Source organism: Phyllosticta citribraziliensis, assembly GCF_038025025.1.
Source record: "Phyllosticta citribraziliensis strain CPC 17464 chromosome Unknown J3D65scaffold_8, whole genome shotgun sequence".
Lineage (NCBI taxonomy): Eukaryota > Fungi > Ascomycota > Dothideomycetes > Botryosphaeriales > Phyllostictaceae > Phyllosticta > Phyllosticta citribraziliensis.
Window position 1 is genome coordinate 398,053 of NW_027117345.1, and position 26,196 is coordinate 424,248.

Genomic DNA, 26,196 nt, shown 5'->3' on the forward strand with positions numbered 1-26,196 from the left:
GCGTCAGGTCAGGTCGCGTCCAGTCGCGACTCTACTTTTGGTGGCGCGTAGAGTGCTTAGCTCCATCTCCAGTCTTCAGCTTCCTCCAGTCGTCGACCTCCGCCTCTCCCATCTCGCTCGCCGCGCCTCTTCCCGAGTCGGATCCCGCTTTCGACCCCTCCTCCGCCAATGTCGTAGCCGTGTCGTCCCTCCATCCTTCGCGGCCATTGCCATGGCGCCGTCGTCCCCAGCCGCCGGCCCCTACTTCAACGGCCTTCAGCTGAGACCTCCCACTCCGCCGAGGGAGACTGAGCGAATCGTCGCCGAAGCCTGCGATTTCCTGTCCGACAGCTTCGAGGTCTCCCATGTCACTGCGCGCCCTCCGCTGCACAATGAGCCCGTCGTCACGCCGCTGAAAATCGTGCCGGCCTCTGCAGACTCAGCTGCGACCAATTCGGGCAGGCCCAAAAAGGTCGACTTCTCCCCTTGGACCGACTATCATCGCCCCGAAGATTTTTTGTCGCGCCGCGGAACCATATCGTCGCCGCTCAGACCTCTGCCGCAACCAAAGGACCCAACCAAGCTCAAAGGAATCCTCAAGGCTCGTCCTCGAAACGCCACCCCAAACTCCACCCACAGCCAGAGTGCCCCCAAGTTCGACACCTTTGCCGAAATGTTGGAGAGCTTGGTAAAACAATTGGCAGGCGCGTCGCGTTCACATCGGCGGGATTCATACGTCACCTTGGTCAGCACCCTCAAGGCCTATGACCATTTTCCCGAGACGCAATCTTTGGTCGAGAAGATGGGGCTGCTTTCGCAATTCATACAGCGCGATATTGCAATACCCATCGCCATCGACGACGCGCAGCTGGCCCAACAGGCTCTGAAGCTACTCGGTGTTCTGATAAATCTCCCAGACGTTGCCCGACATATCCCGGCCGAGCTCCAAGTCGCATTCGTCAACTGCGCAGTCCAAGCTTTTGGCGACGAAAGGGTATTGAAAAAGCTAGTCAATCCCTTTCTGGTCACTTTTTCATGCCAAAACTTTGGTCCCAAAGTCATGACCCCCGCTGTGGTAGACAAGGTCATCACGTCCATACAAGACATCCACGAGCGCGTTTCCGGGCTAGGTGTGTTGGCAGCTAGGCTTGATGTTTACAAAAAGCTACTGGCACAGTCGCCTGACGTCATGGTCTCTCGCGCGAGTGACTGGCTGCCACATGTTTTGAACGGAATGCTCCGCGACCTGCCCCACGAGTCGCGCCGGAAAGCACTCGAGGTTGGCCACGGCGCCGCCATTAGCATCGGAGACAAGCCCAAGATTTCGCGGCTGGTCATGGAATTGATGGACAAGACGTTGGAAAATGGGCAATCTTTCGGCAAAGAGTACGTTCGACGCATGCAAGCCATGATGACGTCCCGAGATGAGAGCTTGGCCACCGACGTCCCCAAGGTGTGGGCGGTCATAATTCTGTTTTTGAGGGGCCGGCACAGGGATATTCACGAATGGAAGCTGTTCCAACAATGGTTCAAAATCATCCAGGATTGCCTCAACTCGAGCCAAAAGGATGTCGTTGTCAACGCCAACGCAGCTTGGAACCGCTTCATTTACGCCATCAAACCCGACACGAGAACCACTCCTACCATGAGGACTTTGCTCCGTCAAGGTGTGGCTTTGCAACTCGACCGCTTCGACCGCAAAGCTGTCAGTACAAACGAACGGTCAATGGGATCCGCCTTTTCGTCCTACTGCGCCTTGCTTTACTGCTCCCTACCCCCAATGGCTTCGGAAGAGCAACTTGACCTCTACTGGGAAGAGTATGTCGCGCAAGTCTTGCTGGAAAGGATGATAAAGAAGAGCCAGACCGGTGCGAATAGAGCTTGCCAAGTCCTCACAGACTTGTTCAAGAGCAACAAGACCGGCGTATGGAATGAGAATCTAGTTTTGCAGGGTCTTGTTACACCAGGCCATTTGCCCGGTCTGGATCCCAAATGGGTCCGACGGAAGCTTTCCGTGATACTTCACCTTGTGCAGCCATGTCTTTCAAATGCTGCATGGGACAGTCCCTCTGCAGACCACCCAACCTTCTCTGTACCATCAGTGCGCAACATGTGGTTGGCGTTGATGTCTACCGTTGCCGAAGCGGGAAGCAAGGAAATCACAATATCCATGGAGTTCAAGACGGCAAGCGCTCACATCATGAACTTCCTCCATCGCACCTGGAACAAATTTCCTGCATCCTTGGGCTTGAAAGACGATGAGGATGAAGAATGGATCGAAAGATTTGGCTTCCTAGTCACGACCGCTGTACAGAATCTTGGTCCACTGCACTTTGCGGACCCCATATTGAAACAAAGTTCTCCCGACAATTTTGAGCCCGTACCTACCCCGTCAAATCGGACAAAGAATAGGGGAGACATGCAGTCGCCATTGCTTTACCTCCTCCACATGTTTGCCCGCAGCGAACATTCTCCACTAGTTCTCGACCTTTCAAAGAAACTCATCACTCTTGCTTCCGATTCTCGAGTGCGAAGGCCAAGGCTAGAGCTACTTCACAACTGCGCCCAAGAAGCTACCGCATCAGTTGAAATTGCTTCTCGAAGAGGACTACACACGGGGATCTGGATTCACGTTGCCAGTCTCGCAAAATCTGCTTTGGAAGACCCCTCCGTCCAACCCAAAAATGCCTCTTCATCGCCTAGTCTGGGGGAAGAGTATCGATCCGTGCTCTCGATACTCACTTGCGGGTTGCAATTTGCTGGAACTGAAGTCCTTGCTACCGCAGGAGAGCTTTACAATACCCTCGTAGCCCAGGTCAATGTCGAGGCAGGGAATGGGGCGCCAAGTATTGCCGTCACAGAGCCTCTTGCGGAATCAGTCGTTGCTGCTGGCGCAAATCCAGCCATCGACCGATCTACAATCATTGGCTTCGCAACCCTGGCTCTAATGCACATTACCCCACCTAAAGATCGAAAGAGCCTGGATAATGCCAGAAAAGCCCTGTGGGGAGTGGGCGTTGGTCCGCAGAAGCCGGCCGTCTTCGACCCGTACAACCACCTGTATAAGATGATCCTTTCGCAGCTCCATTTCGCCTACGAAAACCTGGACGAATTGCATCCACAACTTGTCATTGATTTCGTCTCGGCTCTCGCAGCACTTCTCAAGAGATGGCCCGCATCCAATACCGCGATAATGCTGCGAAAGATCCAAGGAGGTATCGCTCTTTGGGTTGAGGACAGGGACAGAAAATTGGAAGGCGAGGGCGAAGATTCAAAGGCCGGGAAAAAGGCAGTAAGTAATTTCCACGTTCAACATCCATCGAATCATCTAACACGCGTCAGGTGGACAGTTTTTGGACAGTTGTAATGGCGGTCGTAGTTCAGCTGCCAAGGAAGGATACCATGTTGCTCAGAGCTCTGGAGCACTTGATGGCCAGTGGCCTGAATAGCAGACAAAGACGTGTGGTCAACAAGACCATAGACACCTGGAACAGTACTTTCGGAAAGGAATCAACTCTTGAATATCCGTCCCAGGTCGAAAAGGCTTTGCGTAGGTTGCGTCCTCATCTCGGCGTCGAATTGGAATTGCCCAATTTCCCAAGTGGACCGACAGACGAGGTATGGCATCCTTCTTCTAACTCGCTGTGTATCATGTGTTGATTCGAAATAGGACCTAGGGCCAGCGCCCGCTTTTGAAGAGTCCCAAGAAAGCGCCTCGGTCAACCGTGCCAGTTCACGACTATCTGCTCGTTCGAGAGTCCCGACTCCATCCTCCAGAGTGGCAAAACAAAAGAGCGTCAAGCCAATCCCAAAGGCCAAGTTACGTCATGACGACTCTCAAATCGACTTCACCGCCATCGAGTCATCTCCAGGACAAGAAGTCCCTGTAGACTCTCAGCTCCTCACGGAACACCAAAAGGAAGTCCGAGAAAACCAACACGGCAGCGCTGCTATCATGTTTCCGGACATGAATTCCAGCCCGGCTTACATGGCGAATCACAGTCGCTCCGAAATGGTCAAGGCAACAGAGCTGCCCTCAGATCTGCCTGGTGAAGTTGAAGGCAGCCGACGCTCGACTCCTGTGCTCGCGGCCCTAGCCTCCGATGGCTTGCAGGATCTGGGCGGATCATCTCCAACTCCAAGATCTCGCAGCGAACGCAACGACCCAAGGCTCGACCAGAACTATATTACTTCCTCAGCTGCGGACCGATTCTTCGAAACGGAAATTCCCTCTTCACCACCTCGCGTGGATGACGATAATGATATTCCCACGGACTCGAGCGTTGTGAAAGAGAGTTTTACAAATTTTCCGCAGAAGAGTGCCGGCGGTAGACCATCAGCTTCTGGTCTATCCCAAGACTCGCCCATTTCGATCCTTACCGACAGTTTCGGCTCATTGGACTCTGATGGCGATGAGTCGGCCAGACAGCTTGCAGACGAGAGTCAAGCCCGGCAAAGTCTCAGACCCACCGAGCCAGCTACCATGAAATCAGATCCAACTGTGGAGGACACGCATTTCAAAGCGGAAGGGTTTGAAGGCAACACTGAAGCTAATCTCAATGGCTTTGACTCGTTTTCGGACATCGCCGACGAATTGCCTCAGGGGACCGCGGAAGTAGCATCAAGCTTGGCCCCTGCCAAAATCACAGTGGATGAAGCGTTGGAGCAAGAGGCCCATGAAGTGTTTTCTACTCGGGCCGGTGCGAGAAGTCAGTCGCCAGCTCAAGTCGACGAAGGTACTGAAGTCGCCCAGAGTCAGGACAATTCTGTAGTTCAAGATTCCTTCATTCGTTCAGAGGTGAACATGGCCATCCCAGACAAGGAAGATCCTGTTCCGAATGGGCATCAGGATCAAGAGGGTCCGCCTACAACTAAAAGCCAAAGAAGAAGAGCAAAAAAACGCAAAAACCAGGCTGTCGGAGACGAGGGGCCATCGAAGCGCGTCAAGAGCACATTACACAATCAGGACAACGAAGAATCTTCTCAAGTTCCGATCTCGTCTGGCCAGGGGAAGGCGAATCAAGACGACTGTTCTGGCACGGAAAAGACATCGAGGACGAAGAAGCCGCGCAAATCCACTTCTTCAGCCCAAGCACAACGTCCAGCGCAGCCGGAACTTCACTACGAACGCCCCAACTGGTCACCTCCGCCGGTCCAATTCAGCGATGAAAGTACAAAGTCGCTGCTATCCGAGTCTATACTACAGTCATCGCAAGCATCTGATGCACCAGACTCACGCGTATCTCCCCGATTAGCTGGCAAAGCTCCACAAGAAGCACTGTCTTCGTTCCGCAAGCGCAAATCCAGACTTTCCGAGTCGCAGACGATCAATGATGATCAGGAGATGAATCATGAGGAGACTGACTATGGCGATACGACGATAGACCTTGATGTCGTTCACGAGACACCGGCACCAAAGAAGCGCAGAGGGAGGCCACCTAAGAATAGAGCCTCGAATGCTTCCGAGACGTCGCAGTCGACTGCATCTCCACAGGAAGCGCCTAACGCATCTGGCACGGGACCGACTCGAGGCAGAGGACGACCCAGAAAGAACAGCGTCCAAGTGAGCGGGTCCCAGTCTCAGCAGGAGCACGGCAGATCAGACGACGTCGACAGCACGGCGGCTGCAGAAGCGCGCAGCACAAGGTCGAGCAAGCAGAAATCAGACAATGCCGGGGCGGGCGAGGGTGGCACGGCAGCAACTGAGACTAGCAGCAGCAGAGCCGAGTCACAGCATGATGCAACGGCGGCCAGTCAGGCGTCGCAGGCATCTGATGGCAGACGCAAAAAGGAACCCAGGAGCATACTCGCGCGGTTGAAACAACTGCTGGCAGACGCCAAGAGCATGGTTGTGGGGAGGGACGAGGAACGCGAGTGCTGCGATGTCATGTTTGAGCTTCAGAGAGAGGTACATGAAGCTGCACGCAGGGGAGAGGCGCAGAGCCAGTAGGACGGAAGACGGGGTGTTTGCTGACGGCGGTGTATATTGCTCTAACATATGGGCGGTGCCGTGATGGGCATGGCATTCGATATCTACAGTACATACAGCATTCATTGTCTTCTTGGGCGTTGTTTCATGGCGAGGCATGACATCATGGACCGCACGCTCCAGTAGAGGCTGTAACGGCGCCGAAACGGTCTGATGTTTTGTTTGACGCTCTCGCATCGTGGCAATCGATTCGCTGGCAGGAGGAGAGGTCGATGCGAGCTTTCAAATGGCTATGAATAACAATCAATTGCGTGGGTTGCAAAGACGCTGACTAGTCCGGACGGCGCCAAAAGACTAATCGCGAGACACGGACTGTGTAAGCGCTGGGCTGGAGCGCGGACTCTCTGGATTCGCGAAGCTCCAGCAGTTGATCTCCGCTGTCGGCCTGTGCTGGCTGTGCTTGCATCCGTCCATCCATCTGACGTTGAGCTTCAGAGAGAAAGAGCGCCGCGTCGTTCAACTCGTCTGTTCGTTCCTATAAAAACTACCAGAACCCCGCCCCAAGCTCGACCTCCAACCTCCAACCCCACCATCGTCACACCTTCTCACCCACCCCAACCTCACTCAACCCGCCACGCCGTACAACTACCACGACTACATCAACGACCGCCGCCATCATGGTTGAACGTCCCCACAAACCCTCTTCCCTTCCCAACACGGCCGCCGCCGCCAAATCCGCCGGCCCTCAGCCCACGGTTGATATCAGCGACGACAATGCACGCGTCACGGCGCGTCTCCCCAGCGGCGAGAGCGTGACGGTCCTGCTCTACGGCGCCACCGTCATCAGCTGGAAGAACGCAGATGGCACCGACAACCTGTGGTTGAGTGAGAAGGCGGCTCTCGACGGCAGCAAGCCTGTCCGCGGAGGCATTCCGGTCGTGTTTCCGGTGCGTCACACCCTCTCACATGGCGATGGCAGCCCTCTCACCCCCATTGACTTGACGTGATGGATCAATGGGCCCGCTGCTGCTGGCGCCTCACCCATGATCTTCCATTATGGAGGTCTGGAAGCGTAAACACCCACTAACACACCAAATGCCAGGTCTTCGGTCCCCCGCCGTCTAACCACGCAACGTCATCGCTGCCGCAGCACGGCTTCGCACGCAACTCGCGCTGGGAGTACCTGGGCAAGTCAACGTCCGAGGCGAGCGCCGAGTCCGAGCGAGCCTCAACCGCAGCCGGCGGCGCCGACTCGAGCAGCGTCAAGCTCGACTTCGGCCTCTACTCGTCCAACCTGTCGCCCGAGGCGCGCAAGGCGTGGCCCTACGACTTCGGCGTCGTCTACAGCGTGACGCTCGGCCCCGGCAGCCTGCAGACGGCTGTTAACGTGCGCAACGAGGGCGACAAGGCATGGGAGTTTCAGGTGCTGTTCCACACGTACTTGAGCGTCAAGGTATGTCGTCCGCTCTCGCTTCTGAACACGGGTGTGCGGTGCTAATCTCCTCGACAGGACATCAGCAAGACGCACCTCACCGGCCTCCTCGGCGTCACCTACACGGACAAAGTGCTCTCCGTCCCCAGCGCCACCGAATCGACCGCCTCGCTCCCCATCACCGGCGAAACCGACCGCGTCTACAAGGCGATCCCGCAATCCACGACGAGCGTCGTCGTCGACGGCGCCCCGCGCTTCGACGTCGTCCGCGACAACCTGCCCGACACGGTCGTCTGGAACCCGTGGAAGGAGAAGGCCGCCGCCATGGCCGACTTTGCGCCCGACGATGGCTACAAGAGCATGATCTGTGTCGAGGCCGGCGCTGTCGCCGAGTGGACTAAATTGGAGGCGGGCGATACGTGGGAGGGTGGCGTTACGTATAGGAGTCTGTTGTAGGTGGGACGTGACATGACAGGCCGGACTGGACACGAACGACAGTACGGGGCAGGGCGGGACAGGACAGTTGCATGATGGATGGACGAGTGGAGTGGTGAAAGCGACGAGAGCGATGAGTGCGAGCAGACGACACTCTTGCTCAGAAGAGATATTGGAAGTAAGCCGGCGAAAAATGGGGTCATGAATGGACGGAAGGACGGACGGATGGATGGACACGACGGACACGAATGCTGATGAAACTACATACCTTCTACCTAGCTGCCTACAGTAGCTGACCTTAGCTAGCTGCCGTACCCTGACCGGTATCGGCTGGGCAGGGGCAATTGAGGTACCCCAATTGACGGAAAATTTTGCTTCTTCTCTCTCTCTGTTGAGTACAAGGCGGAGTTGAGCGAGCGATGTTGTGAGTACTGTAGTAAGTCACCCTAGTCGTCAAGTCGTTGGGCCGTAAAGCCATGTCCGTGCCGGGGAGGTGTCGAAGCCATGCAGTAGATCGTCACTTGAGACTCGGATGCAGCAATTAAAAGAGTAGTTATTTGGTATCTGTACAAGCAAACAAGAAAGAAAAGAAAAGAAGAGCAATCAGTCAGCCAGTCGCTGACAAAGGTATCAAGCAAGTCGTCATCGCACTTTTCACCCACGCACTCACTCCGCTTTTCACGGCATCATCGACGCCGTCGACTCTTTCGGAGCTCCCGTCCTCAACACCGCCAACTCCTCGCTACTGGGAAAAGACTGATGGGGAAACCTCGAACGCGAACCTCAAACCATGTTCTCCGGCGGCGGCGGCGGCGCAGCAGCAGCAGCGGTGTGGTGGTGGTCCTTGTGGTGGCCGCCGACAGGCCGGCGATCAACGGCGTGGCCCGTCTTCGCCGCACCACCCAAGCCGTTGCCGTAGCCGGTCGAGGTACCAGCAGCACCAGCACCAGCACCACCTGAAAGAGCGCTCGCGTCGCCCGGAGCGCCGCCAAAGGCGTCGAACATGTCGGGCGCGCCCCAGCCGACCTGGCGCGTCCAGACGGCGTCGTGGAAGCCGGCAAACAGCTGCATGGCCTCACCGCCCGCGCCGTAGGTAAAAGGGACGAAGCGGCTGAGCGGGACGTGGTTGAAGCGGAAGTCAAACACCGCGGCGTAGACCATGCGGTACGAGATGAGGGCCATGAGGGAGCCGATGGTAGCGCCGGCGACGACGTCGTACCAGTTGTGGAACTCGTCGATGGTGAGGGCGCCGGCGATGAGGGTGGCGCCCAGCAGCGGCGCCATGATGGCAATCAGCTTCCACATGGCCGGGTGGTAGTTGGCGGCCAGCTTGAGCTTGGCGTTGAGGTACAGCGAGAGGTAGACGAGCCCGGCGAAGGCCGCCGTGCTGTGCCCGGACGGGAACGACTCCAGCGCGTCGTTGATGTCGGACGCGTCGCCCGTGCACACGCTGCGGTCGTACATGATGCTGGAGAGCCCGTTGCCCGTCTGCGCGCCCGAGGTGGGCACGTTGGGCTTGCAGGCGGCGTAGAAGTGCGGCCGCAGCCCGCCAATCAGCCACTTGAGGAAGACTTGGAAGACGGCGGCGACGATGAGCGAGTAGAGCAGCCCGATGACGGCGTTGTTCATGTCCCAGAAGCTGCGGATGCGGATCTGCACGATGAAGAAGACGGCAATGGGGACCAAGCTGGCAATCATCGCTGCGGCCCAGATGGGCACGATCTGGAAATTTTTCGTTAGCTGCGAGAACGTGGAGTGGTGGTTGTCGAACGTACCTCGTTCCTCATGGGATAGGCGAATTGAGGGTAGACGATCTCGCCGTCAGAGAAGAAGACGGGAAAGGATCGCGAGGGCGCCGGGTCTGCCTGGTAGACACCAAGACCAATGGCACCCATCAGGGCCATGGTGAGAATATCCGGCCTAGACAGGAAAAAGGTCAGTAACGAGCAAAACAAACAGTTGACAGGTCTGGATTTCTCACCAGGTCACCGTGAGCCACTGGCCAAACGGCGGCCTCTTGTTCAAGGCTCCGCTGTAGACGGGGCCATGCTGCTTGCCATTGGCGTGGTGATGTCCGTTTCCAACCACGGGAGCGGAGCTGGGAGCAGTGCTGGTGGTGGCATTGTCGGCGACCGGTTCGCGGCGCGAAAACAGGCCCATGGTGAAGGTGCTGCCGGGATGGTGATTTGGATGGACGGCGAGGAATAATTATGCAGTGCGGGAGTAACTGAGTACCGACGTGTCAAGCGCGAGGCCGGTGGGTTCCAAGGGAATGCGAGGGCACGTGTGGTGGGTGCAGTGGCTCGCGAGACGGGACCGGTGCGCAGCAGCTGTCAGGACGCGAAGGGCTCGTGGTCTGGCGCAGCGGACAGGGCGACGCGACTTATATGACTGCCAGCGGCGCGAGGGATTCCTTGGATCGAGTCTGTTTGCGCCTTTGGGAAAGGGACAACGAAAGCAAGAAGGAAAGCAAGAAAGCAAGAAAGTGGTCAAGAGGGCGAGATGACGCAATGCGCCCCGACAAGACGCTGCTTCATTGTTTGGGCGACACGCGAAGGCTGGCCACTCATCCTGCTGGGAGCAAACGGGCAACACAATGGGGAATGGTCTGCGGCAACCTGCGACGCTGGACTGGAGAATGACGATGGCGGAATGTTGTTGTTGATGAGCGCGCGGCGGGCCGGCGCGAGGCCAAGCTTCACCAAGCTTCGCTGCCCAGCCTTCTGCGTCAGGGATGCTCGTGAACAAAACCACTGACACGCTCGCTCGGCCCACGCTCCCTTTTCTTCACCCTCGCCGAAGATACGACCTCCACCACTCCGCCGAAGAACCCCGCCGACAGCGTGCAACTCGATCCCGTGCTGATTGGCCGACAGTCGCCATCTCCATCGCACATCCACCTGCTCCTCTTGGAGACCGCCGCAATTCCCAAAACGCCCTCCTCGCCCGCCAACGTGAGTCGTCTGGCTTGCTTCAGAGGCCAGTCTGCGGCCGTGGGCCTGGTCGCCAAGTCTGCTACACGGCAATGGCCTCGTCGGCTACAACCACCACCACTGCTCGCGTCCACCAGGCGTGCACATGGAGATGAATATAAATCCACCGTGTCCGCCATGCCAATTCTCCAGCAGCACCACCAGCCATGACGCTACTCCGCCCTTCTCGTCTCGCGCTCCTTGCCGTGGCCGTCTCCGCTGCTGGGGTAGCTGCCGACGGCACCTTCAACGTCGTCTCGTTCAACGTGGCCGGCCTGCCTGAGATATTGCAGAACAATGGCGAGAGCGGCGACAAGACCAACAACACGGCCCTGATCGGCCAAAAGTTTGCCGAACAAGCTTTTGGTAGAACCCTCGCTCCATTATTGCCAAAAAGAGACCAAGCCTGATTGCGCCCTCCAGACCTCATCCACGTGCAAGAGGACTTCAACTACCACGCCACGCTGTACGAGTACGACAACCATACGTACAGGACGGCCACGAGCGGCGGCGCCGCCATCGGCTCCGGCCTCAACTCGCTCAGCAACTACGAGTGGCGCGACTTCACGCGCGTCAAGTGGGACGAGTGCTCCAACGCGTCCGGCGCCGACTGCCTGACGCCCAAGGGCTTCACGTACATGCGGTGGCGGCTGGCCGAGGGCGTCTACGTCGACGCGTACAACCTGCACGCCGACGCGGGCACCGAGGACGACGACGAGACGGCGCGCAACGCCAACGTCGCCCAGGTGTCGGCCTACATCGAGGCGACGTCGCCCGACGCCGCCGTGCTCGTCTTCGGCGACACAAACTGCCGCTACACGCGCACCGCCGACGACATCGACCTCTTCTCCACCGCCAACAACCTGACCGACGTGTGGATGCAGCTGGAGCGCGGCGGCGTGCGGCCGACGGTCGAAGACGTGTGCGCCAACCCCGCCCAGTCCGCGACGTGCGAGGTCGTCGACAAAATCTTCTACCGCCCGTCGCCGCTCGTCGACCTCGCGCCCACCAGCTTCTCCTACGTCGCCGAGCTCTTTCTGTCCGACCCTGCCAACTCCAGCTCCACCCTCTCCGACCACAACCCGCTGCTGGCCGACTTCTCCTGGGCCGCCTCGGCGACGCTGCGCTCGTCCGACTTCCTCGGCGGGCCCCACGGCACCGGCTTCTCCGACATTTCCGCGCTGGCGGCCCTGTCGGCGCCCTCGCCCGCCGGCGCCACGCTGTCGCTCCGCGGCTCCGAGCGCCTCGATGCCGTGGGCATTGCGTTGGCGGATGGCGCGACCAGCTTCTCGCACGGCGGCACCGGAGGGACCGCCGCGAGCTTGGTCATGGAGAGCGGCGAGTACGTCAACAACGTCACGCTGTGCCAGGGCAAGTACAACGACCACACGCGCATCTTCTACCTCGAGGCCACGACCAACAATGGCAACGCTGTCAGCACGGGGACGCTGAACGATGACTGCTTGGTCAGCGTCGCGCCCGAGGGCTGGGGTCTCGTCGGGTTCTGGGGCCGCGATGGCGACGAGGTGGACCTGCTGGCTGCGCTGTGGGCGCCCGTGTCGTAGGTTGGAGTAAAGTCACAGCAGCGTTGTGGGGAAGTAGTTGAAAGTGTAGTGTATAATCTTGATCATGGTATTCTTCGAGCCTCCCTGGGACTGCGGAAAATCAGCCGCACCAACGACTTTTCCAAGTCTAACTTACTTGAGCTCCTCTCATCTACACGGCATACAGATGTCCGTCGACCACCCCCATCTTCACGCGCCCCTCTTAAAAGTATCCCGGGAACAGCCAGCTCAGCTTCTCATGCGCCGCCTTGCTCCTACCCTCCGGCTTCGTAATGCTACCAGCGAACTTAGTCTGGCCCTCGAGGTGCTTAGCACTGACGAGATCCGCATGCTCGGCGGCGCTCAGGGCGTCGAGCACGGCGCCGATGAAGCGGCGGGCGTTCTCCGAGTTGGCCTTCATGTTGCCCATGACCATTTCGACGCTGACGTCCTCGCTGGCGTGCCACGCGTCGTAGTCGGTCGCCATGCATATCATCTGGTACGCGATCTCGGCCTCGCGTGCCAGCTTGGCTTCGGGCAGCACCGACATGTTGATCAGCGTGCCGCCCCAGGAGCGGTACATGTTTGATTCGGCGCGCGTGGAGAAGGCGGGGCCCTCTGCGGAGGAGAAGTCAGTGTGATCCGTCCCGTCGAGTGTTTGGCGGATTTCGTTTCATGGATAGGGAACTCCAGACGTACCCATGCAGATAATGGTGCCGCGGTCGTGCAGCTTGACGCCCTCGCCCTCCAAGCTGTGTCCGCACTGGCGCACAACCTTCGCCAACCCCTCATCGAACGGGTCGCCAAACATGACATGGCCAACCATGCCGCCCTCGAAAAACGTAAACGGCCTCACGCCCTTGGTGCGGTCGATGATCTGGTCCGGGACGACAAAGTCGCGGGGCCGCACCTCCTCGGCCAGCGACCCGACGGCGCTAAAGGCGATGATGCTGCGCACGCCGATGCTGCGCAGCGCGGCGATGTTGGCGCGCGCCGGCACCTCGTGCGGCGCCAGCTCGTGGTGCAGCCCGTGCCGGCTGAGGAAGGCCACGGCGATGGGCTGCCCCGTCGTCGGCGACGGGTGGTGCAGGATCGAGATGGGCGACGACGGCGTGCCCCATGGTGTCGTTGGGTTGAGCGTCGCGACGTGTGTGAAGTTGGGGAGCGATTGGAGGCCCGTTCCGCCAATGACGGCGATGTGGACGGGGTCTGTGGAGAGCTGTGGTCAGCGTTGGCGAGTTCTGGTGGTGAGGCAACGCGTGGGCGGAGGAATTGACTGACCCGAGTACGAAGTCGCGACGTTGGCCATGATTCTCTTGCGCGATGGGGGCAGGACGATGGTGCGGACGTGAGAGAGGAGAGCTGGTTGGCGAGCGCGTAGGAAGCTGTTCATGAGCTGGAGGAGGGGTTGTTGTAGAATTTCTGCGCTAGGATCACTGAGGCGTGGGGGCGCTATGACGCCATGCCGGGGTCCGCCGGTGCACCCCTCCCTCCCTTCCCTTGCTGTCCCCGGCCGGCTCCAACCACAAACTCAATTCTCACGTCGACCTGCCATCGCATTGGTGCCCTCTACCAACCCACCTTGCGAATCTGCTTTGAAATCGACCTACTTATAGCCCCCGTATCCTTATCGCGTCGCAACAACACCCAAATCTGTGGAAAGATGGATCATTACGGATCCAAAGCTAGAAGAGCTTGACAACGCCTTTACAATGGTGGCTTCCATGCCATCCGGGGCAATACAGAAGAGATGCAGTCGACGCCATCTTGATAACAGTCTTGGCATTTGGAAGCTCTAATCCTCAATATTGATCAAGCCATGGTAAAGTCGTCTCCTGTCTTGGAATCCGTCTGGAAAGAAATTCAATTCCATCTCACTACCGGAGATGGCTTCCTATGGAAAGTGCCAGTATCACCCATCGGTCGGTGACTTGGCCTCGAAAATTTTGAGCCTTTCCATCAAGTCGAAAATTCCCTAGCTGTTCTCTTATCATACAATTTCCATCGAGTTCGGTGCGGCCAGCAAAGGTGGCTGGGAAAACCACACTGTCTCAGTCGGCATCATCACCGTGGCTCTCATCATCATCGAGGCTATCGTCATCGTCGTGGCTGTCATCATGGGCGGACCTAGCTCGCTCAAATTAGCCTTCCCAAATGCACAACGATAAAGAAGCAATGCTTACAGGCGAGGGAAGAGGACCTTGGCCATGTTGACGTCGTCGCGAACGAGCTCCTGGACGACGCGGATACCATGGGCGCGACCGGACCATCTCGTCTGACGGGCCTGACGAAGCGCAAGGAGAGCCGAGTCCTTGTCGTGGCTCGTCTCCTCGGCAAAGACGGCGAGACCCCAGAGAAAGTCCTTGCCCAAGTCGAGCGGGTTCTTGAACTCGGCCTCGGGGGGGCGAGCGAAGACGTGAGACGGCTTGTTGTGCAGTCCGATGCCGTTGTTGCCCTCGGGCTGCTTCGAGGGCATCAGGTCGCCGAGGAAGACCTTGAAGTTGGTGCTAGACTCGTCGATGTCCATTCCCTCTAGGTCCCAGGCTTTGACAGTCCTCTTGAAGTAGCTGAGCTTCTGCTTCTGGAGCATCTGGCTACATTCGTCGTAGTTCTTGATCTTCTTCGCGGAGGAGTTGCTGAAGACCTGCTCCTGTTAGTTTGTTGTTGTCTTCCCGGTCCGACGTCTCCGATTGACATACTTTGTGGTTCCTGGCTGCGGACTGCTCCCTCAATTTGCGACGGGTGGCTTCGATCCACTTGTCGCCCTTGGTCTTGGGAGGCTCAGTAAGACGTGCCATGGCTGGAGATCTTGGTTGTAGAATGGAGTGCACAGCAGAGCCTATGTAAGAGGTGCAGCGAGTCTTTGAAGAGCTATTCTTTGGCGCACGACGGTCTGTGATGCTCTTGTGGGTGGTGCGGTAACCCCCAGGTTGCCCTGTTTCAAAGTGTAAGTCGCGTTGTTGACATGGGACGGTGGTGTCGCCGACTTGGGAGCAGTCGCGCGTCTATCGACCAAAGCACTACCTGAGCCAAGTTGTGCTCAGGCACCGTCTGATATGAAGCGTGATGGGATCTGAACAAATGTCGATGAGGCGACGTCTTCACTGACCAGAATTGAGGTGTTGACTTTTGTGCGTCCTCGTGTGGAGGGTTGGCGAGTTTGAGGACTCGCAGTGAATAAATACGCGATATTGGGCGACTTCCTCATGCCGCCTGGCTGGCGAGCCTCCCATGGAAGGAGCGACGGTGCCTCGCCTCGCCAACATGTTGTCCAACCGGGCCGGTTTCTCAAAAAGATGCGGAAAATGGGCGCCAATGTACATGAATGATGAGTCTCGCCAACGCCTGAAGCAATGGAGAAAAGATGAACAATCCAATAGTGCTCTTCCAGATTACGAAGCTAAAGCTGCTCTTTAGAGGCGAATCGAATCTCTGACAGAGAATGTGGATTGACGGTTGTCAATTTGCACCACAAAAGCGGCCATGTGGTTCATTTTATACACAACGCAGCTCAGACCCAGGTGATTGCTCGACAGAAACAAAGCTAGCACACCGCAGCAAAAAGGACCGCCGCAGAAGCCAGTTGCCACTAACTAATCGCTTGTGTCTACAATCGCTTGAGGAGGTCGGGTGTATCTAGGTGTCGGGAGCGGAGAGCGGGAAGAAGCAGGTGTCACGAAGCGGGAATGCTGCAGGAGCTGCTCTACAGCGGGAACAGCCGAGCATACAGTGGAAGCAGGTCGCTGCATCGGGGCAATATTTGGTCCAAATAATGGTGCTTTCATGGTGGGTGTCGAGCCAGACGCTTATCGCGGCGGCATCTGAGGAGCATTCATGAGCCACTGCAGACAGACTAGGGAGCAGCCGTCCGCTGCCGTAGTCACGCCTCGGGAGCTGTGGCAACTACATTACTGCGGCTAGGCTCAGACAAAATCGCGTTTTTCGGCACCCACAGGTGTCCGTTGCCTAGTCGCAACCGAGTGTTCGGGACGGGGTTGGCGGACAGCAGAAACAGGAGAAGACCTGGAATACTGATTCGCTGTCAACGGCAAAGCAGCGGCCCGCTCTCCAATCTGACACTCTGACCGCCAGATAGCCGTTGAGTGGCACATGAAGCTGGTGAGCTGGACGACGAGCGATCTCCCCCTAGCTCACTGATGAAATGCTTGCGCGTTTGAACAGATACCAGACGAACTGAGGACGTGCGTTTGATGGTAATGCTCGTTTTACATGCGCAATATAAAGATATGGTGAAGGGACTCAACCGCAAGCAGAGAACCTACACGGTTTTACAGCCATACCTTCTTTTCATGCAAACTCTCCCTATTCACTTGAGCTTCACGAACCTTCTTCAAGCTTGGAAAGCTTGACCAAGCTTAATATCAAACCTGGAACTATCAATAGACTGGTGAATAAATCAAGACCCTCGAGGATAGGAACAATTAATGATGTGAGTGGCAATCTTGTGTCATTCACTCAGATTCAGTTGCATACCGTACCCGTAAAATGAAAAGTTCCGGGCCAACGGCGAATGTTTAAATGTTTTTGGCAGAGACGTTCCTTCTGACAGACTGGCAAAGCTTCGAAGCAACGGAAGTGGAGGATTAATTGAGGATCTAACTTGAACAGAACAGACGGGCGAGAAGGAAGCGCGACGTGACGTCATAGTAGCTGCACCAGCCGAACTGCCGTGTCTGAGTACTGTAGGGAATAGGTACCTCCAAAGAAAACAACCAAGTCAATGCGAACAATGCAAGAGGAGGAAGTGAACAACGAACTGTTAGTCTATCCCAGCCTTCTCTCCACGACTGCAATGTGATCGTTGTACCGGGCACAAGACAGAAGCTCCCCCCACCACGCTCAAAAACCGCACATCCCCCACATCCCTGCTACGCACTACACACCCAGCCCTACCCTGCCCGCAGTCTCACGATCTCCAGGGTCCTGCCCTGCCACTCCAACGCCAAAAGACAAGGATCATAGCTAGGACTACAGCCTCCCACGTGATGACGGCGCTGCTGCACATTGACATCATACGGCGGGCAGCTTGAAGCAGCCTCGCTCGTAGAACCAGGGAAGAAGAAGAAAAGTCGTGATAAACTAGCCAGACGCCGGAGCGAGGAGCTTGCATGCATGATAAGCCACTCGTCGACCTTCCCCCTCACTGGCCTCTCTCTTTCTTCCTCTCCCTCCGTTCTGCCAACGCCTACGCGCAATCACCCCACGAGTGCAAAATTACGGAGACGGACGGACGTCTGTGAAGCCCTCCACCGTTGCTTAGTCGATCGTGCATTCCAACCCCGGTTCCAAAGCTGTGCAAATAAGTCGCGGCGCAGATACATAGAGCAAAGCTGCTTCTCCTCCTGTATCCCTTCGAACAATACCGCCACGACAACATGTCGAACAACAGACAAGTCGCGCGTCGCGCCGCGGCCGAAGACCAAGCGCTCCAGCCCACAGCTCCCGCCCACGACAACGCCGAGATTCGCGAGCAGTACGCCAGCGCCGAAGCAAAGGTGCGTGTACGCAAGACCCCCTCTCCACAGCCTGGCTAACACAGCACCGCACCCACAGGCCGGCCTCAACCTCAACATCTTCGCGGCGCTCAGCGGCTCCATGTTCAGCCGGAGCAAAAAGACCACCGACACGCGGCCGGACGGGTCGTCGCGCAGCGTCGAGACGACCGACACGGCGGCGCAGGCGCAGGGCCGCGGCGCCGCCAACATGCAGGCCGTGGCCGAGGCGCGCAGCGATGCGGGAAAGCGGTATGCCAAGGGGCAGGAGGCGATTGAGAATAGTGGCGACGCTGGGCCGACCAAGAAGAGGATTGAGGAGGCCAAGACGACGAAGAAGAAGCAGAAGCAGGTGCAGGCGCAGCAGATGGATCATTTGGGCATTGAGGGGCGGTGGTGAGGGAGTGCGGATTGGAAGTGTCTTCTTTTGGCGCGAGGAGGTGATTATGGATTGATGTGATGATGAGGAGTTTTTGGATTTGGTAGCGCTGTTTTTCTTGGATGCGTTCATGCTCTTTTGGGTACGTACAAAGCGTCTATTCGTTGTCTTCTTCCGTCCTATCCAGCTTCTTGTGCAGCCGGTGCTCCCTCATGGCCAGACTGCACAGCGCTCCCAGCACCGCGATGCCAAAGATGGTCCACCAAACGCCCGTCAGCGCCGTCATGTAGCTCTCGAGCGCGCCCTGCCGCCAGTCAGGAGGCAGCCGTTTGAGCGACCCAACGCTGTCCCGAATCGCCTTGATGTACTTGTCCGCATCGTCGCGGTCGCCGAACCGCTGCCAGAGGTCGCGCTTGAGGATGTTCTGGAAGACGGCGCTCGCAATCGTGATGCCAATGGTGGAGCCCGTGCTGCGGAACGCGTACGACGCCGACGTGATGACGGCCTGGTGGGCGTGGTCGACGGCCGAGATGAGCGCCAGGAGCGTCACCGTCAACATGCCGCCGTAGCCCAACCCGACCAGGGAGAAGCAGACGAAGGGCGGCCAGGCCCTCATCTGCAAGTCGAATGTCCCGGCGACCATACCGAAGGCGAGCACCATGGTCGAGTCCATGCCGGCATTCAGCCACCAGTACTTTCCGGTAGCTTTGGTGACAAGCCCGACGCCAACTGATCCCACGGCTGCTCCTATCGACCAAGGGATCAGTCGTACGCCTGCTTGTGCTGCCGAAAGTCCAAGAATCTGGAGGTATATGGGGCCGTAGAAGAGCAGCGCAAATACAGACATGGTCGTGAACCAGTTTGTCAAGCAGGCCGCCCATACAGTCCTGTGCAGCAGCAACCGCACGGGAATGATGGGCTCGCTCGCCAGACGATCCTCAACAACAAGAAAGGCGACGAGGAAGACGACAAAGAGTGACAAGCTAACCAGGACCAGCGGGTGCGTCCAGGGCACAATGTTGCCGGCAGAATTCAGGCCGAGCAGAAGCAGCACCAGACTCGTGACGAGGGTGATGCTCCCCAGAAAGTCGACGCGCCGGACCCGCGCCGCATTCTCTTCCTTGACCGGTATCTTGACGGTAAAGAAGACCAGGAGGCCAGACAGGACGACGAACGGAACCTGGATCAGAAACGCCCACCGCCACGACAGCGCGTCGTTGATCCACCCGCCAAACACGCCGCCGAGCCCGCTCCCCAGCCCAAAGCACAGGTTGCCAAAGCCTTGCCATAGGCCCCGCCGCCGCAGCGGCACCAGGTCCGTCGTAACGAACGTCGAGATGGCCGTCAGCCCCCCGCCGCCCATGCCCGCGACTACGCGCCCCAGTATGATGGTGCCCTCGCTCTTGGCGAGGCCGCAGATGAGGTTTCCGGCTGCGAAGAAGACATTGGAGATGACGAGGCCGGTGCGCCGCGAAAAGATGTCCGTCAGCCGGCCGCTGAGGGGCTGCAGCGCGGCATTGGCGATCAAGTAGGCCGAGGCGAGCCACGAGAAGAGGGTGAAGGAGTTGAACGAGTCGGAGATGGGACTGCTCAAAGTCGCGATGATGGTTGAATCTGTGATAGTCAGCGCCGTTCAAGAAGCATTCGTTGGATTTCTTGTGGGCTTGTGGCATACCTAGAGCAGCGAGGAATACGCCGACCCAGATGCTCGACAAAATGAGCAGCAGCTTCGCAGTGCTGGGCTCTTCGGGCAAAGGTGGGGAGTCGTCTTCCGCAACGACCCTGTGTTGCTCTGCCCCGCCAATGTTGCCATTCTCCAAGAGCGGGCTGCGCTCGCTGGCGGCTGTCGGCTCGGCCATGGTCTACTCCTCCAGTTTGTGCGCAAAGCTGAACATTCGAGTCCTGTCGTCAAGCTGAGATTTATTGTCCGCGAGATCAACTTCGGCCTCGGCAGACTTGCCCGATGGGCGATGACGTTTTCCGATAAGCCGCTCTAGACGATCCCAGTAGGGGTCCATGGTGATTTTGTGCGCTTTGCATGTGGCATTCGCTGAACCTTTGACCATTGTCAAGTTGCAGGACTTTTGTACTTTCTTGATCCATACATAAACGCCATCCAAGTCCGAATCGCCACCCAAAGTTCTACTTGTCCAAAAAGGTTTCACTATCCCGACGCTTAAGACCCGCGGTTATTATGCAAAGGCAACCGCTCTGCATCTTCGTCTTCCAGCTCATCCAGCTCCAAGTCTGCTGCTCGTCTGATCTGAGCCTCCTCATCCTTGAACTTGGCAGACCACAACGCGTCTGTCACTTCCGCTCGGCTTGGATATGGCTTGTCGCAGAACCTACTCCGCAGGGGAGGATAGTACCTCCGGTAAGTGAACCATCCGATCGCCATTCCGATCATGCCTCCAACTGTAACATCATATACGTCGTGGCGGTAATCCTCGCAGCGCGAGATTGCGATCAGAGCCGCGCCGAGCAGCGGCAAAAGGGCGAGGAGGACGCGAGCGAGATCAGTACGAGGCCTGAAGACGTGACACTGTCCGGCGAAGAAGAGAGAGAGGTAGCCGAGACCTGCGAACGAAAAGCTGCTGTGTCCGGAGGGAAAGCTGCGCCAGCCGTCGTGTAGTGTATGGTGATCGGTCTCGGTACAAATGGTATAATTGACCAGCTTGTGCTCTGGTGTGCCCTTGTCCTGTTCCATGGAAATTAGCATTGCCCCTCGGATCTGCTCTAGAGCCTCATCACTCCAAGCTCTGGGTGTAGGAACGTACGGGCTTACACCGCGCAATCAAGTCGGGCCTCGGTCTTCCCACGGCATTCTTGATCACGTCGGTGATGAAAGATGTCAAAATCAAGCTGATGAACAACCCGAGAATGGTAACGTGTATCTTGTGTCCACCCGGTCGAAATAGTAGAGCCCAAACTACGAGAAACAACAACGGCACGCCGCCAGCGTATGCGAAGAGCCACGTCACGGGGACCCGTTCTTGTTCGGCGTGCGGAAAGGAAATGGCGAGATTATCGAGGGAGAACAAGCGGTGGAAGGGTTCGGCGAAGAATTGAATCTGGTTGGCAGCGCAATTGTTAGTTGGCAGCTGTTCGGGTAACGTCTCCTGCTTGCGCCAACCCCTGTTTGAGACGTGCGGTGGGATGCCACGGCTTGACTCACGAGAAGATAGAACGCCAGGAGAATCGTGAAGCCGAGATAGTCCGGTGCATACGACCGCTGTTGACTCGTCGTTAGCCATCGACAATCCCATGCCCTCGCGCGCCGCCTGGCTCACCTGCCAAAACCGCGCCACAGGCGAGCTGGGACCCTGATGCTGCAGACCCGCTGAGCGTTTGGGTGACGAAGCATTGCTGCCCCTCATCATGGCTTTGTGGGGTTCAAAGGGTCATGATATGTCAACCAAGGAGTGTGTTGATTGTTGGAGAATGGTTGGGAGCACGCGACTAGCCGCCTCGCGTTCCTCGAAACGGGGGAAAGGGTCAACTATCGATAAGCACGCTGACGCAAGGACAGCTGAGCTGGGGTATCCAGATTCGAGATGGACGACGTTGGCACACATGCATCCGTCTCACTCACTCATTTGTCCCAAAATGCACACTTTAAGTTTCGGGAAATAGCGTCGTATCTGAAGTACTTCGTCGCGTCATTAACCCAGCCTCGTCAATGAATCAAGTCCATACACATCCACACCTTGCCGAGAATCGTCCTCGCAATGGTCTTCAAAGTTTGCCCCACCAATTCATCATTTCTTTCTCTTCTCCCTCTTCATATCCCATCCTGTCCGCTTTTTTCTCCACCTTCCTCCAAAAAGTCATCGCCTACATTACCACACACGGCAATGGAATCGGAAGGCAGCAGCAGGCGCAATCGTCGCCGCACAAGCATGGCAGCTGCTGAGGTGCGGGTCTGCTGATTTTGATAGAAGACGAAGATGAAGACTTCGTTGAGCCAGGCATTGGTTTTGTTGACTTGATGGTTTGTATGCTGTCTGCGTCGCATCGTGGTGAGCCAGGTAAGAAAAAAGGCGCAAAAAAGAGAAAAAGAAGGACGGCGTAGGGGAGAGAATAGTGCGGGCTGAGAGACGTACTCTTCTTCTTGAATCAATGTCGTTGCGTTGCCGGTGGTGCTGGGGAAGGGTGTTGTTCTTGGTAGGTCGCACGTCAGGAAGGCAACTGTCAGAAATGGAACTTGATTTGGCCAAGGCCGGAGGTTCTGGACTACAAAACAGCCCTCTGGCTGTCTAGATATGTGGCCATCATGAGTGGCGCAGGGAATGTCTTGGGTTGATCGTCCTGTGGTTGGCTTGGGTGGATGGCTTTGAAGTAGTCAGGCAGGCGAGCGGGATTAAGCAAGGCTGAGGATTGGCAGTGCAATTGGAGCGCGCTGACTATTGACCAAGTGGAGTGCATCTCTGACCATTTATCGTCGACGGAGAGATGTGTGGCTGGCGGGAGCTGTGCCGTGACGCGCGCCACGGAAGGCGCAGCACTTGCAATCAGCCGTCCATGTTGTGGTGTAGACCTAGCAGTGAGCACACGCAAAGAATCATTGGCTGATGGGCGGGAGCGAAAGTAAGAGCAGCGGCGTGGTGGTACCTAATGTGAGTGGGCGCAATGAAACTAAACTCTTCATTGGGTATTCGCTACCGATTTCGAGGACAGAGCCGGCCATGCTCCCTCTACACGATGGGAATTTGTAGAGATGGAAGACCCAGCTACTAGACGTTGGATACAGAGATCTAGACATCCCGCCTGCGCTCATGTTAGATGCTGGTTGTGGGTGTGCAGATCGAATTACTTACCATGCCATTCCGCCCGACTCTACATACGGCGTCTTGACAGCGTTCTTGTCTGCAAACGGATTGTCTTCATCTTCCTCTTCTTCCTCTGGCTCACTGTTTACTGACTGAGCTTTCTGCTTGCCCGCAGCACTAGGTCTCGGAGGCATCGTGAGACCAAGATCCGGCCTCGGGGGTCGTGGCGGGGGAGTTTCTCCAATGCTGAGTCCCGAAAGCTGCTCCTCTGCAGTCCTCGCCCCAGCTGGACTTGAGGGTGAACGGACGGCCCCTTCTGCTTCAGAGTCGCTGTCGTCGGAGATGGATTTGTCCATAATTTCATAGCTCATGAGAGCCTTGACGAGCTCGTCGTTGGCGCTAAGAAGGCTGCCAATCCACTGGTCCGACTCCACGAGCTGGATGTAGCGCAGAATTTTGCGACGCAGCTGCTTGCATTGTTCGAATTCCTTAGTCGCTCGTGCATTTTCAGAGACACGCTCCTGTTCACGGTTGATTAATTGAAGAGCGTTAATCAAATTCGTGCTGGCAACCGAGGCCGAGGCAATCGTCTCCAGGAGCTGTGGCTTCTCCTTTTCGAGGTTAAAGGGCTGAGATTTGGTCTTTTTATGCTTCTTGTCCTTGGAGCTGAAGAAAGATGAAGACGTAGACAAGCTGGTCGGCCTGGACGAGGCTGCTACTGCTGCGGCAGCAGGAGTAACGCTAGAAGAGTTGCGCGAGTGGGAGGGTGTCGCAGCACCACTCGAGTTGTGTGACGCTTCGGCTTCGGTTTCCTTGATGACCTTTGACTGGTGTGGCTCGCGCTTCCTGGTTTGCGGCAGTTCTTTGTAAAGCGCAGCAATCCTTTCGAGGCCAGGTTGGCCTTTGTAAGCTGTCGCCCACTGCCGAAAAAGGACATTGCATTTCTGGCGAACCTGCTTGTCGACCATGTCATCTCTGGCAAGGATCCGTAGACGCTCCAAGAGGGGTTCGTCTGCAAAAGCTCGCTGGAATCTGGAACCGGCGTTTTGAATCAAGCCGTCCAAGATGGTCAGAGCGCGGAGCTGGCGATGCACATTTCCGTACTTGCTATTGGGGTGTTAGAAAGGCGCTGCGACCAGCGGAAAGACAGTGTACATACAGCTTCTTCCGAATGGCACGAGCAGCCTCCGTCGGCCCTGACTCTTGAATACGAATGACATCGATGAGATCAACAATACCGCCGAGATCATTGTCCTCGTACTGCTCGCTGGTAAGGCGGTCTATCTGTACGGTCACAGCCGAGTACGGCTTGCGCTGCCAAAGGGTCAGTTGTGCTCGACAGAAAAACGATCAAGGACCGCGTCTAGATTTCCGCCGACGTGGGTTCTGACAGCTGCCAGGTTTTGGTGCGCGGACAAGGACCAAGGAAAAAATATCGGATCCAAACGCATCAGGACGCCATCAAGAGAGGAGGATTGACAGAACATGACTTACAGAGCCTCCAAACATGGTTTATGCAAAATCAGAGAACGGGTTTCAAGGTCAAGGCGTGTCGAGCTTTCTTGTCGGCGCTGCAAAGGGCGGGCCTTGGAAAAGAGCTGCTGCGGGGTCAATATTGGCATCTGTAGGCGGCAAGAATGAGCGAGAAGGGACGCACAACGAGGAGCGTCGAGGCGACGGTTGGTGAAAGATCAGATCGTGTATCTTGCACTGATCTTTGACGCCGTCTGCGAGTCTTCCGACACGGCTTGGAAGCACGTGGGCGCGATACTTGGACGAATAGAGTGGTGGATAAGCCCGCAAGCGAAGTGCTGACGTTCCGATGCAACTTGAACGAGTTCGCTGGATCAGCCGAAGCGCCCGAGTCGATGGCGTGAAAGTGCAGACTGGAGTAAGAAGAGGGAGGGCGAAGTTCGGCAGAGGGCGACGATATGACGTGCACAAGTGGGTGTGGTGTTGATGTTTCGGGTTCTTGATCAGCTGGCCGGCCCTGCAGGCCCCACCAGGTCGGCTTCTCTGCCGACTTGCTCCTGCCTTCCCACGACACCACGCCAGTCCTGCACCTCTCATGCAATGGAAAGCCTTCAATCAACTTGAGGCACTTCTCGCTCTCGACATGGCGTCCAACAGGGATTCGCCTCACGAGAGCCCTGCCTCTGATTACAGCACCTTTGACAGGAGGCAAGGGCGCAAGTCGCGTCATCCAAAAAGCACTAACACGGACCAGGCAACCTTCATCGCCAGCTGTGAATTTTACGCCCATCAACTCAGACTCAAGCTCGCCTGTTCGCCGTTTCGAAGATGCAGCTAAGCAAGAAGCTCCTGAACCCGCTCGAGAGGACACTCCCGTGCGGCACAGAAAGTCAGCCGTAAGAGAGTATCTCCAACCCAGCAAGGCCGCCTCGGGCAACAGCATGTTCGAGAGGGCTGGCATCAGCAATGGAGAGATGCCTCGCGCAACGAAGCGAAAAAGTCGAAAGAGCGTAGTTGAGCCGTCGCGGAAATCATCCAGGCCAGATCACGATTCAACGGCATTTGCAACGCGTCCTGTGTCGGCTGGACTGCGTTCGACCAAGCCGTCGTCGACACTTTCACCGATGAATTCAGAGCTTGAAAAACTCAACAAAGACAGGATGGAAATAAATCTGCCAAATCAGTCGCGCGCAGAAACCCCTGCGCAAGAACCGCGAGGAACATCCGACAGCGTCACCGTCTTCACTCCTGTAACATCAATGGACATTTTTGCAAACAGAGAACCTAACACCAGTGTCACTCTCAAGAACGAATCTTGTCCGCCTACTTCTCTCGCCAACCGTGCTGACATAGAGCCCTGGCATTCTCAGATGACTGCAACCATAGATAATGGCACCAGCTCACAAACATTCTTTCCTCCGCTTCAGGACTTGGAGCACAGCCATGATCAGCAGCCGTACAACATGGAGTCTTGTGAATCGCCGAGAACTGATCCTGTCGAAGTTTCTGAAGAAAACCAATGGCAAGCATGCGCGGCTCCGGAAGATACGTTCATGGATTCTTCAAAGACCCTGAACGACAACACAAGCACTCTTGCAGGGCCATCAGCTAGTGCTTTCGCCGAGACTGATCAAGACTCTGAATTCGAAGGGGGCATCACAGAACAAGACTTGCTCGACTTGATCGAAGAGCCAGATTTCGATTTTTCCTTGAGACCGCAGTCCAGTCATGACGAGCAGCGAGACTCACCGAATACCGAGACTCAAGAATT

The 26,196-nt window shown here is 56.9% G+C and overlaps 11 protein-coding genes across 11 annotated transcripts; 4 read left to right on the forward strand and 7 right to left on the reverse strand.

Annotated features, from left to right (window-relative positions):
• The first annotated feature begins 81 nt into the window (after positions 1-81).
• On the forward strand, positions 82-6,309 carry J3D65DRAFT_629177 (Rap1-interacting factor 1 N terminal-domain-containing protein). The gene is made up of 3 exons (XM_066800716.1): positions 82-3,271; positions 3,322-3,597; positions 3,650-6,309. The coding sequence occupies exons 1-3, from the start codon at positions 212-214 to the stop codon at positions 5,927-5,929; spliced, it is 5,616 nt and encodes a 1,871-aa protein (XP_066653572.1). The 5' UTR covers positions 82-211; the 3' UTR covers positions 5,930-6,309.
• Positions 6,310-6,585: 276 nt separating this feature from the next.
• On the forward strand, positions 6,586-7,796 carry J3D65DRAFT_604294 (galactose mutarotase-like domain-containing protein; the record flags this gene model as incomplete). Its single annotated transcript, XM_066798262.1, has 3 exons — positions 6,586-6,855; positions 7,011-7,361; positions 7,419-7,796. The coding sequence occupies 3 exons, from the start codon at positions 6,586-6,588 to the stop codon at positions 7,794-7,796; spliced, it is 999 nt and encodes a 332-aa protein (XP_066653573.1).
• A 506-nt stretch (positions 7,797-8,302) lies between these two features.
• On the reverse strand, positions 8,303-10,362 carry J3D65DRAFT_425928 (phosphatidic acid phosphatase type 2/haloperoxidase). The gene is made up of 3 exons (XM_066796145.1): positions 9,757-10,362; positions 9,551-9,695; positions 8,303-9,497 (listed from the first exon to the last, which is right to left on the reverse strand). Exons 1-3 carry the CDS (start codon positions 9,933-9,935, stop codon positions 8,559-8,561), a joined length of 1,263 nt encoding a protein of 420 aa, XP_066653574.1. The 5' UTR covers positions 9,936-10,362; the 3' UTR covers positions 8,303-8,558.
• Positions 9,674-10,490, reverse strand: J3D65DRAFT_678282 (uncharacterized protein; the record flags this gene model as incomplete). The annotated part of the gene is made up of 1 exon (XM_066803660.1): positions 9,674-10,490. A coding segment is annotated over one exon (507 nt), but the record flags the coding sequence as incomplete, so codon positions are not given.
• A 176-nt stretch (positions 10,491-10,666) lies between these two features.
• Positions 10,667-12,448, forward strand: J3D65DRAFT_425944 (endonuclease/Exonuclease/phosphatase). The gene is made up of 2 exons (XM_066796146.1): positions 10,667-11,113; positions 11,171-12,448. Exons 1-2 carry the CDS (start codon positions 10,915-10,917, stop codon positions 12,310-12,312), a joined length of 1,341 nt encoding a protein of 446 aa, XP_066653576.1. The 5' UTR covers positions 10,667-10,914; the 3' UTR covers positions 12,313-12,448.
• J3D65DRAFT_629188 (nucleoside phosphorylase domain-containing protein) lies at positions 12,244-13,672 on the reverse strand. Its single transcript, XM_066800717.1, has 3 exons — positions 13,573-13,672; positions 12,991-13,500; positions 12,244-12,909 (listed from the first exon to the last, which is right to left on the reverse strand). The coding sequence occupies exons 1-3, from the start codon at positions 13,598-13,600 to the stop codon at positions 12,515-12,517; spliced, it is 933 nt and encodes a 310-aa protein (XP_066653577.1). The 5' UTR covers positions 13,601-13,672; the 3' UTR covers positions 12,244-12,514.
• A 670-nt stretch (positions 13,673-14,342) lies between these two features.
• Positions 14,343-15,089, reverse strand: J3D65DRAFT_668989 (uncharacterized protein; the record flags this gene model as incomplete). Its single annotated transcript, XM_066803157.1, has 3 exons — positions 14,343-14,418; positions 14,475-14,935; positions 14,991-15,089. 3 exons carry the CDS (start codon positions 15,087-15,089, stop codon positions 14,343-14,345), a joined length of 636 nt encoding a protein of 211 aa, XP_066653578.1.
• Positions 15,090-17,687: 2,598 nt separating this feature from the next.
• J3D65DRAFT_668990 (uncharacterized protein) lies at positions 17,688-18,204 on the forward strand (the record flags this gene model as incomplete). The annotated part of the gene is made up of 2 exons (XM_066803158.1): positions 17,688-17,807; positions 17,866-18,204. The coding sequence occupies 2 exons, from the start codon at positions 17,688-17,690 to the stop codon at positions 18,202-18,204; spliced, it is 459 nt and encodes a 152-aa protein (XP_066653579.1).
• Positions 18,205-18,272: 68 nt separating this feature from the next.
• Positions 18,273-20,209, reverse strand: J3D65DRAFT_426150 (major facilitator superfamily domain-containing protein). The gene is made up of 2 exons (XM_066796147.1): positions 19,859-20,209; positions 18,273-19,797 (listed from the first exon to the last, which is right to left on the reverse strand). Exons 1-2 carry the CDS (start codon positions 20,040-20,042, stop codon positions 18,341-18,343), a joined length of 1,641 nt encoding a protein of 546 aa, XP_066653580.1. The 5' UTR covers positions 20,043-20,209; the 3' UTR covers positions 18,273-18,340.
• Positions 20,210-20,359: 150 nt separating this feature from the next.
• Positions 20,360-21,437, reverse strand: J3D65DRAFT_556146 (phosphatidic acid phosphatase type 2/haloperoxidase; the record flags this gene model as incomplete). Its single annotated transcript, XM_066797257.1, has 2 exons — positions 20,360-20,881; positions 20,961-21,437. 2 exons carry the CDS (start codon positions 21,435-21,437, stop codon positions 20,360-20,362), a joined length of 999 nt encoding a protein of 332 aa, XP_066653581.1.
• Positions 21,438-22,937: 1,500 nt separating this feature from the next.
• Positions 22,938-24,461, reverse strand: J3D65DRAFT_668993 (VHS domain-containing protein; the record flags this gene model as incomplete). Its single annotated transcript, XM_066803159.1, has 4 exons — positions 22,938-22,950; positions 23,001-24,059; positions 24,112-24,266; positions 24,447-24,461. The coding sequence occupies 4 exons, from the start codon at positions 24,459-24,461 to the stop codon at positions 22,938-22,940; spliced, it is 1,242 nt and encodes a 413-aa protein (XP_066653582.1).
• Between the last annotated feature and the right edge of the window lie 1,735 nt (positions 24,462-26,196).

What these genes read in the sequence shown, in the direction of transcription:
- J3D65DRAFT_425944 (XM_066796146.1), top strand. Translation starts at nt 10,915, where the DNA reads ATGACGCTACTCCGCCCTTCTCGTCTCGCGCTCCTTGCCGTGGCCGTC. An exon ending in GTTTGCCGAACAAGCTTTTG is followed by an intron (nt 11,114 to 11,170) that starts GTAGAACCCTCG and finishes TGCGCCCTCCAG; the next exon opens with ACCTCATCCACGTGCAAGAG.
- J3D65DRAFT_629188 (XM_066800717.1), bottom strand. Translation starts at nt 13,600, where the DNA reads ATGGCCAACGTCGCGACTTCGTACTCGG. An exon ending in CGTCGCGACTTCGTACTCGG is followed by an intron (nt 13,501 to 13,572) that starts GTCAGTCAATTC and finishes AGCTCTCCACAG; the next exon opens with ACCCCGTCCACATCGCCGTC. An exon ending in CGGCACCATTATCTGCATGG is followed by an intron (nt 12,910 to 12,990) that starts GTACGTCTGGAG and finishes TCTCCTCCGCAG; the next exon opens with AGGGCCCCGCCTTCTCCACG.
- J3D65DRAFT_629177 (XM_066800716.1), top strand. Translation starts at nt 212, where the DNA reads ATGGCGCCGTCGTCCCCAGCCGCCGGCCCCTACTTCAACGGCCTTCAG. An exon ending in CAAAGGCCGGGAAAAAGGCA is followed by an intron (nt 3,272 to 3,321) that starts GTAAGTAATTTC and finishes AACACGCGTCAG; the next exon opens with GTGGACAGTTTTTGGACAGT. An exon ending in CAAGTGGACCGACAGACGAG is followed by an intron (nt 3,598 to 3,649) that starts GTATGGCATCCT and finishes GATTCGAAATAG; the next exon opens with GACCTAGGGCCAGCGCCCGC.
- J3D65DRAFT_425928 (XM_066796145.1), bottom strand. Translation starts at nt 9,935, where the DNA reads ATGGGCCTGTTTTCGCGCCGCGAACCGGTCGCCGACAATGCCACCACC. An exon ending in CAGTGGCTCACGGTGACCTG is followed by an intron (nt 9,696 to 9,756) that starts GTGAGAAATCCA and finishes TTTCCTGTCTAG; the next exon opens with GCCGGATATTCTCACCATGG. An exon ending in CCTATCCCATGAGGAACGAG is followed by an intron (nt 9,498 to 9,550) that starts GTACGTTCGACA and finishes AAAAATTTCCAG; the next exon opens with ATCGTGCCCATCTGGGCCGC.
- J3D65DRAFT_426150 (XM_066796147.1), bottom strand. Translation starts at nt 20,042, where the DNA reads ATGGCCGAGCCGACAGCCGCCAGCGAGCGCAGCCCGCTCTTGGAGAAT. An exon ending in CGTATTCCTCGCTGCTCTAG is followed by an intron (nt 19,798 to 19,858) that starts GTATGCCACAAG and finishes TGACTATCACAG; the next exon opens with ATTCAACCATCATCGCGACT.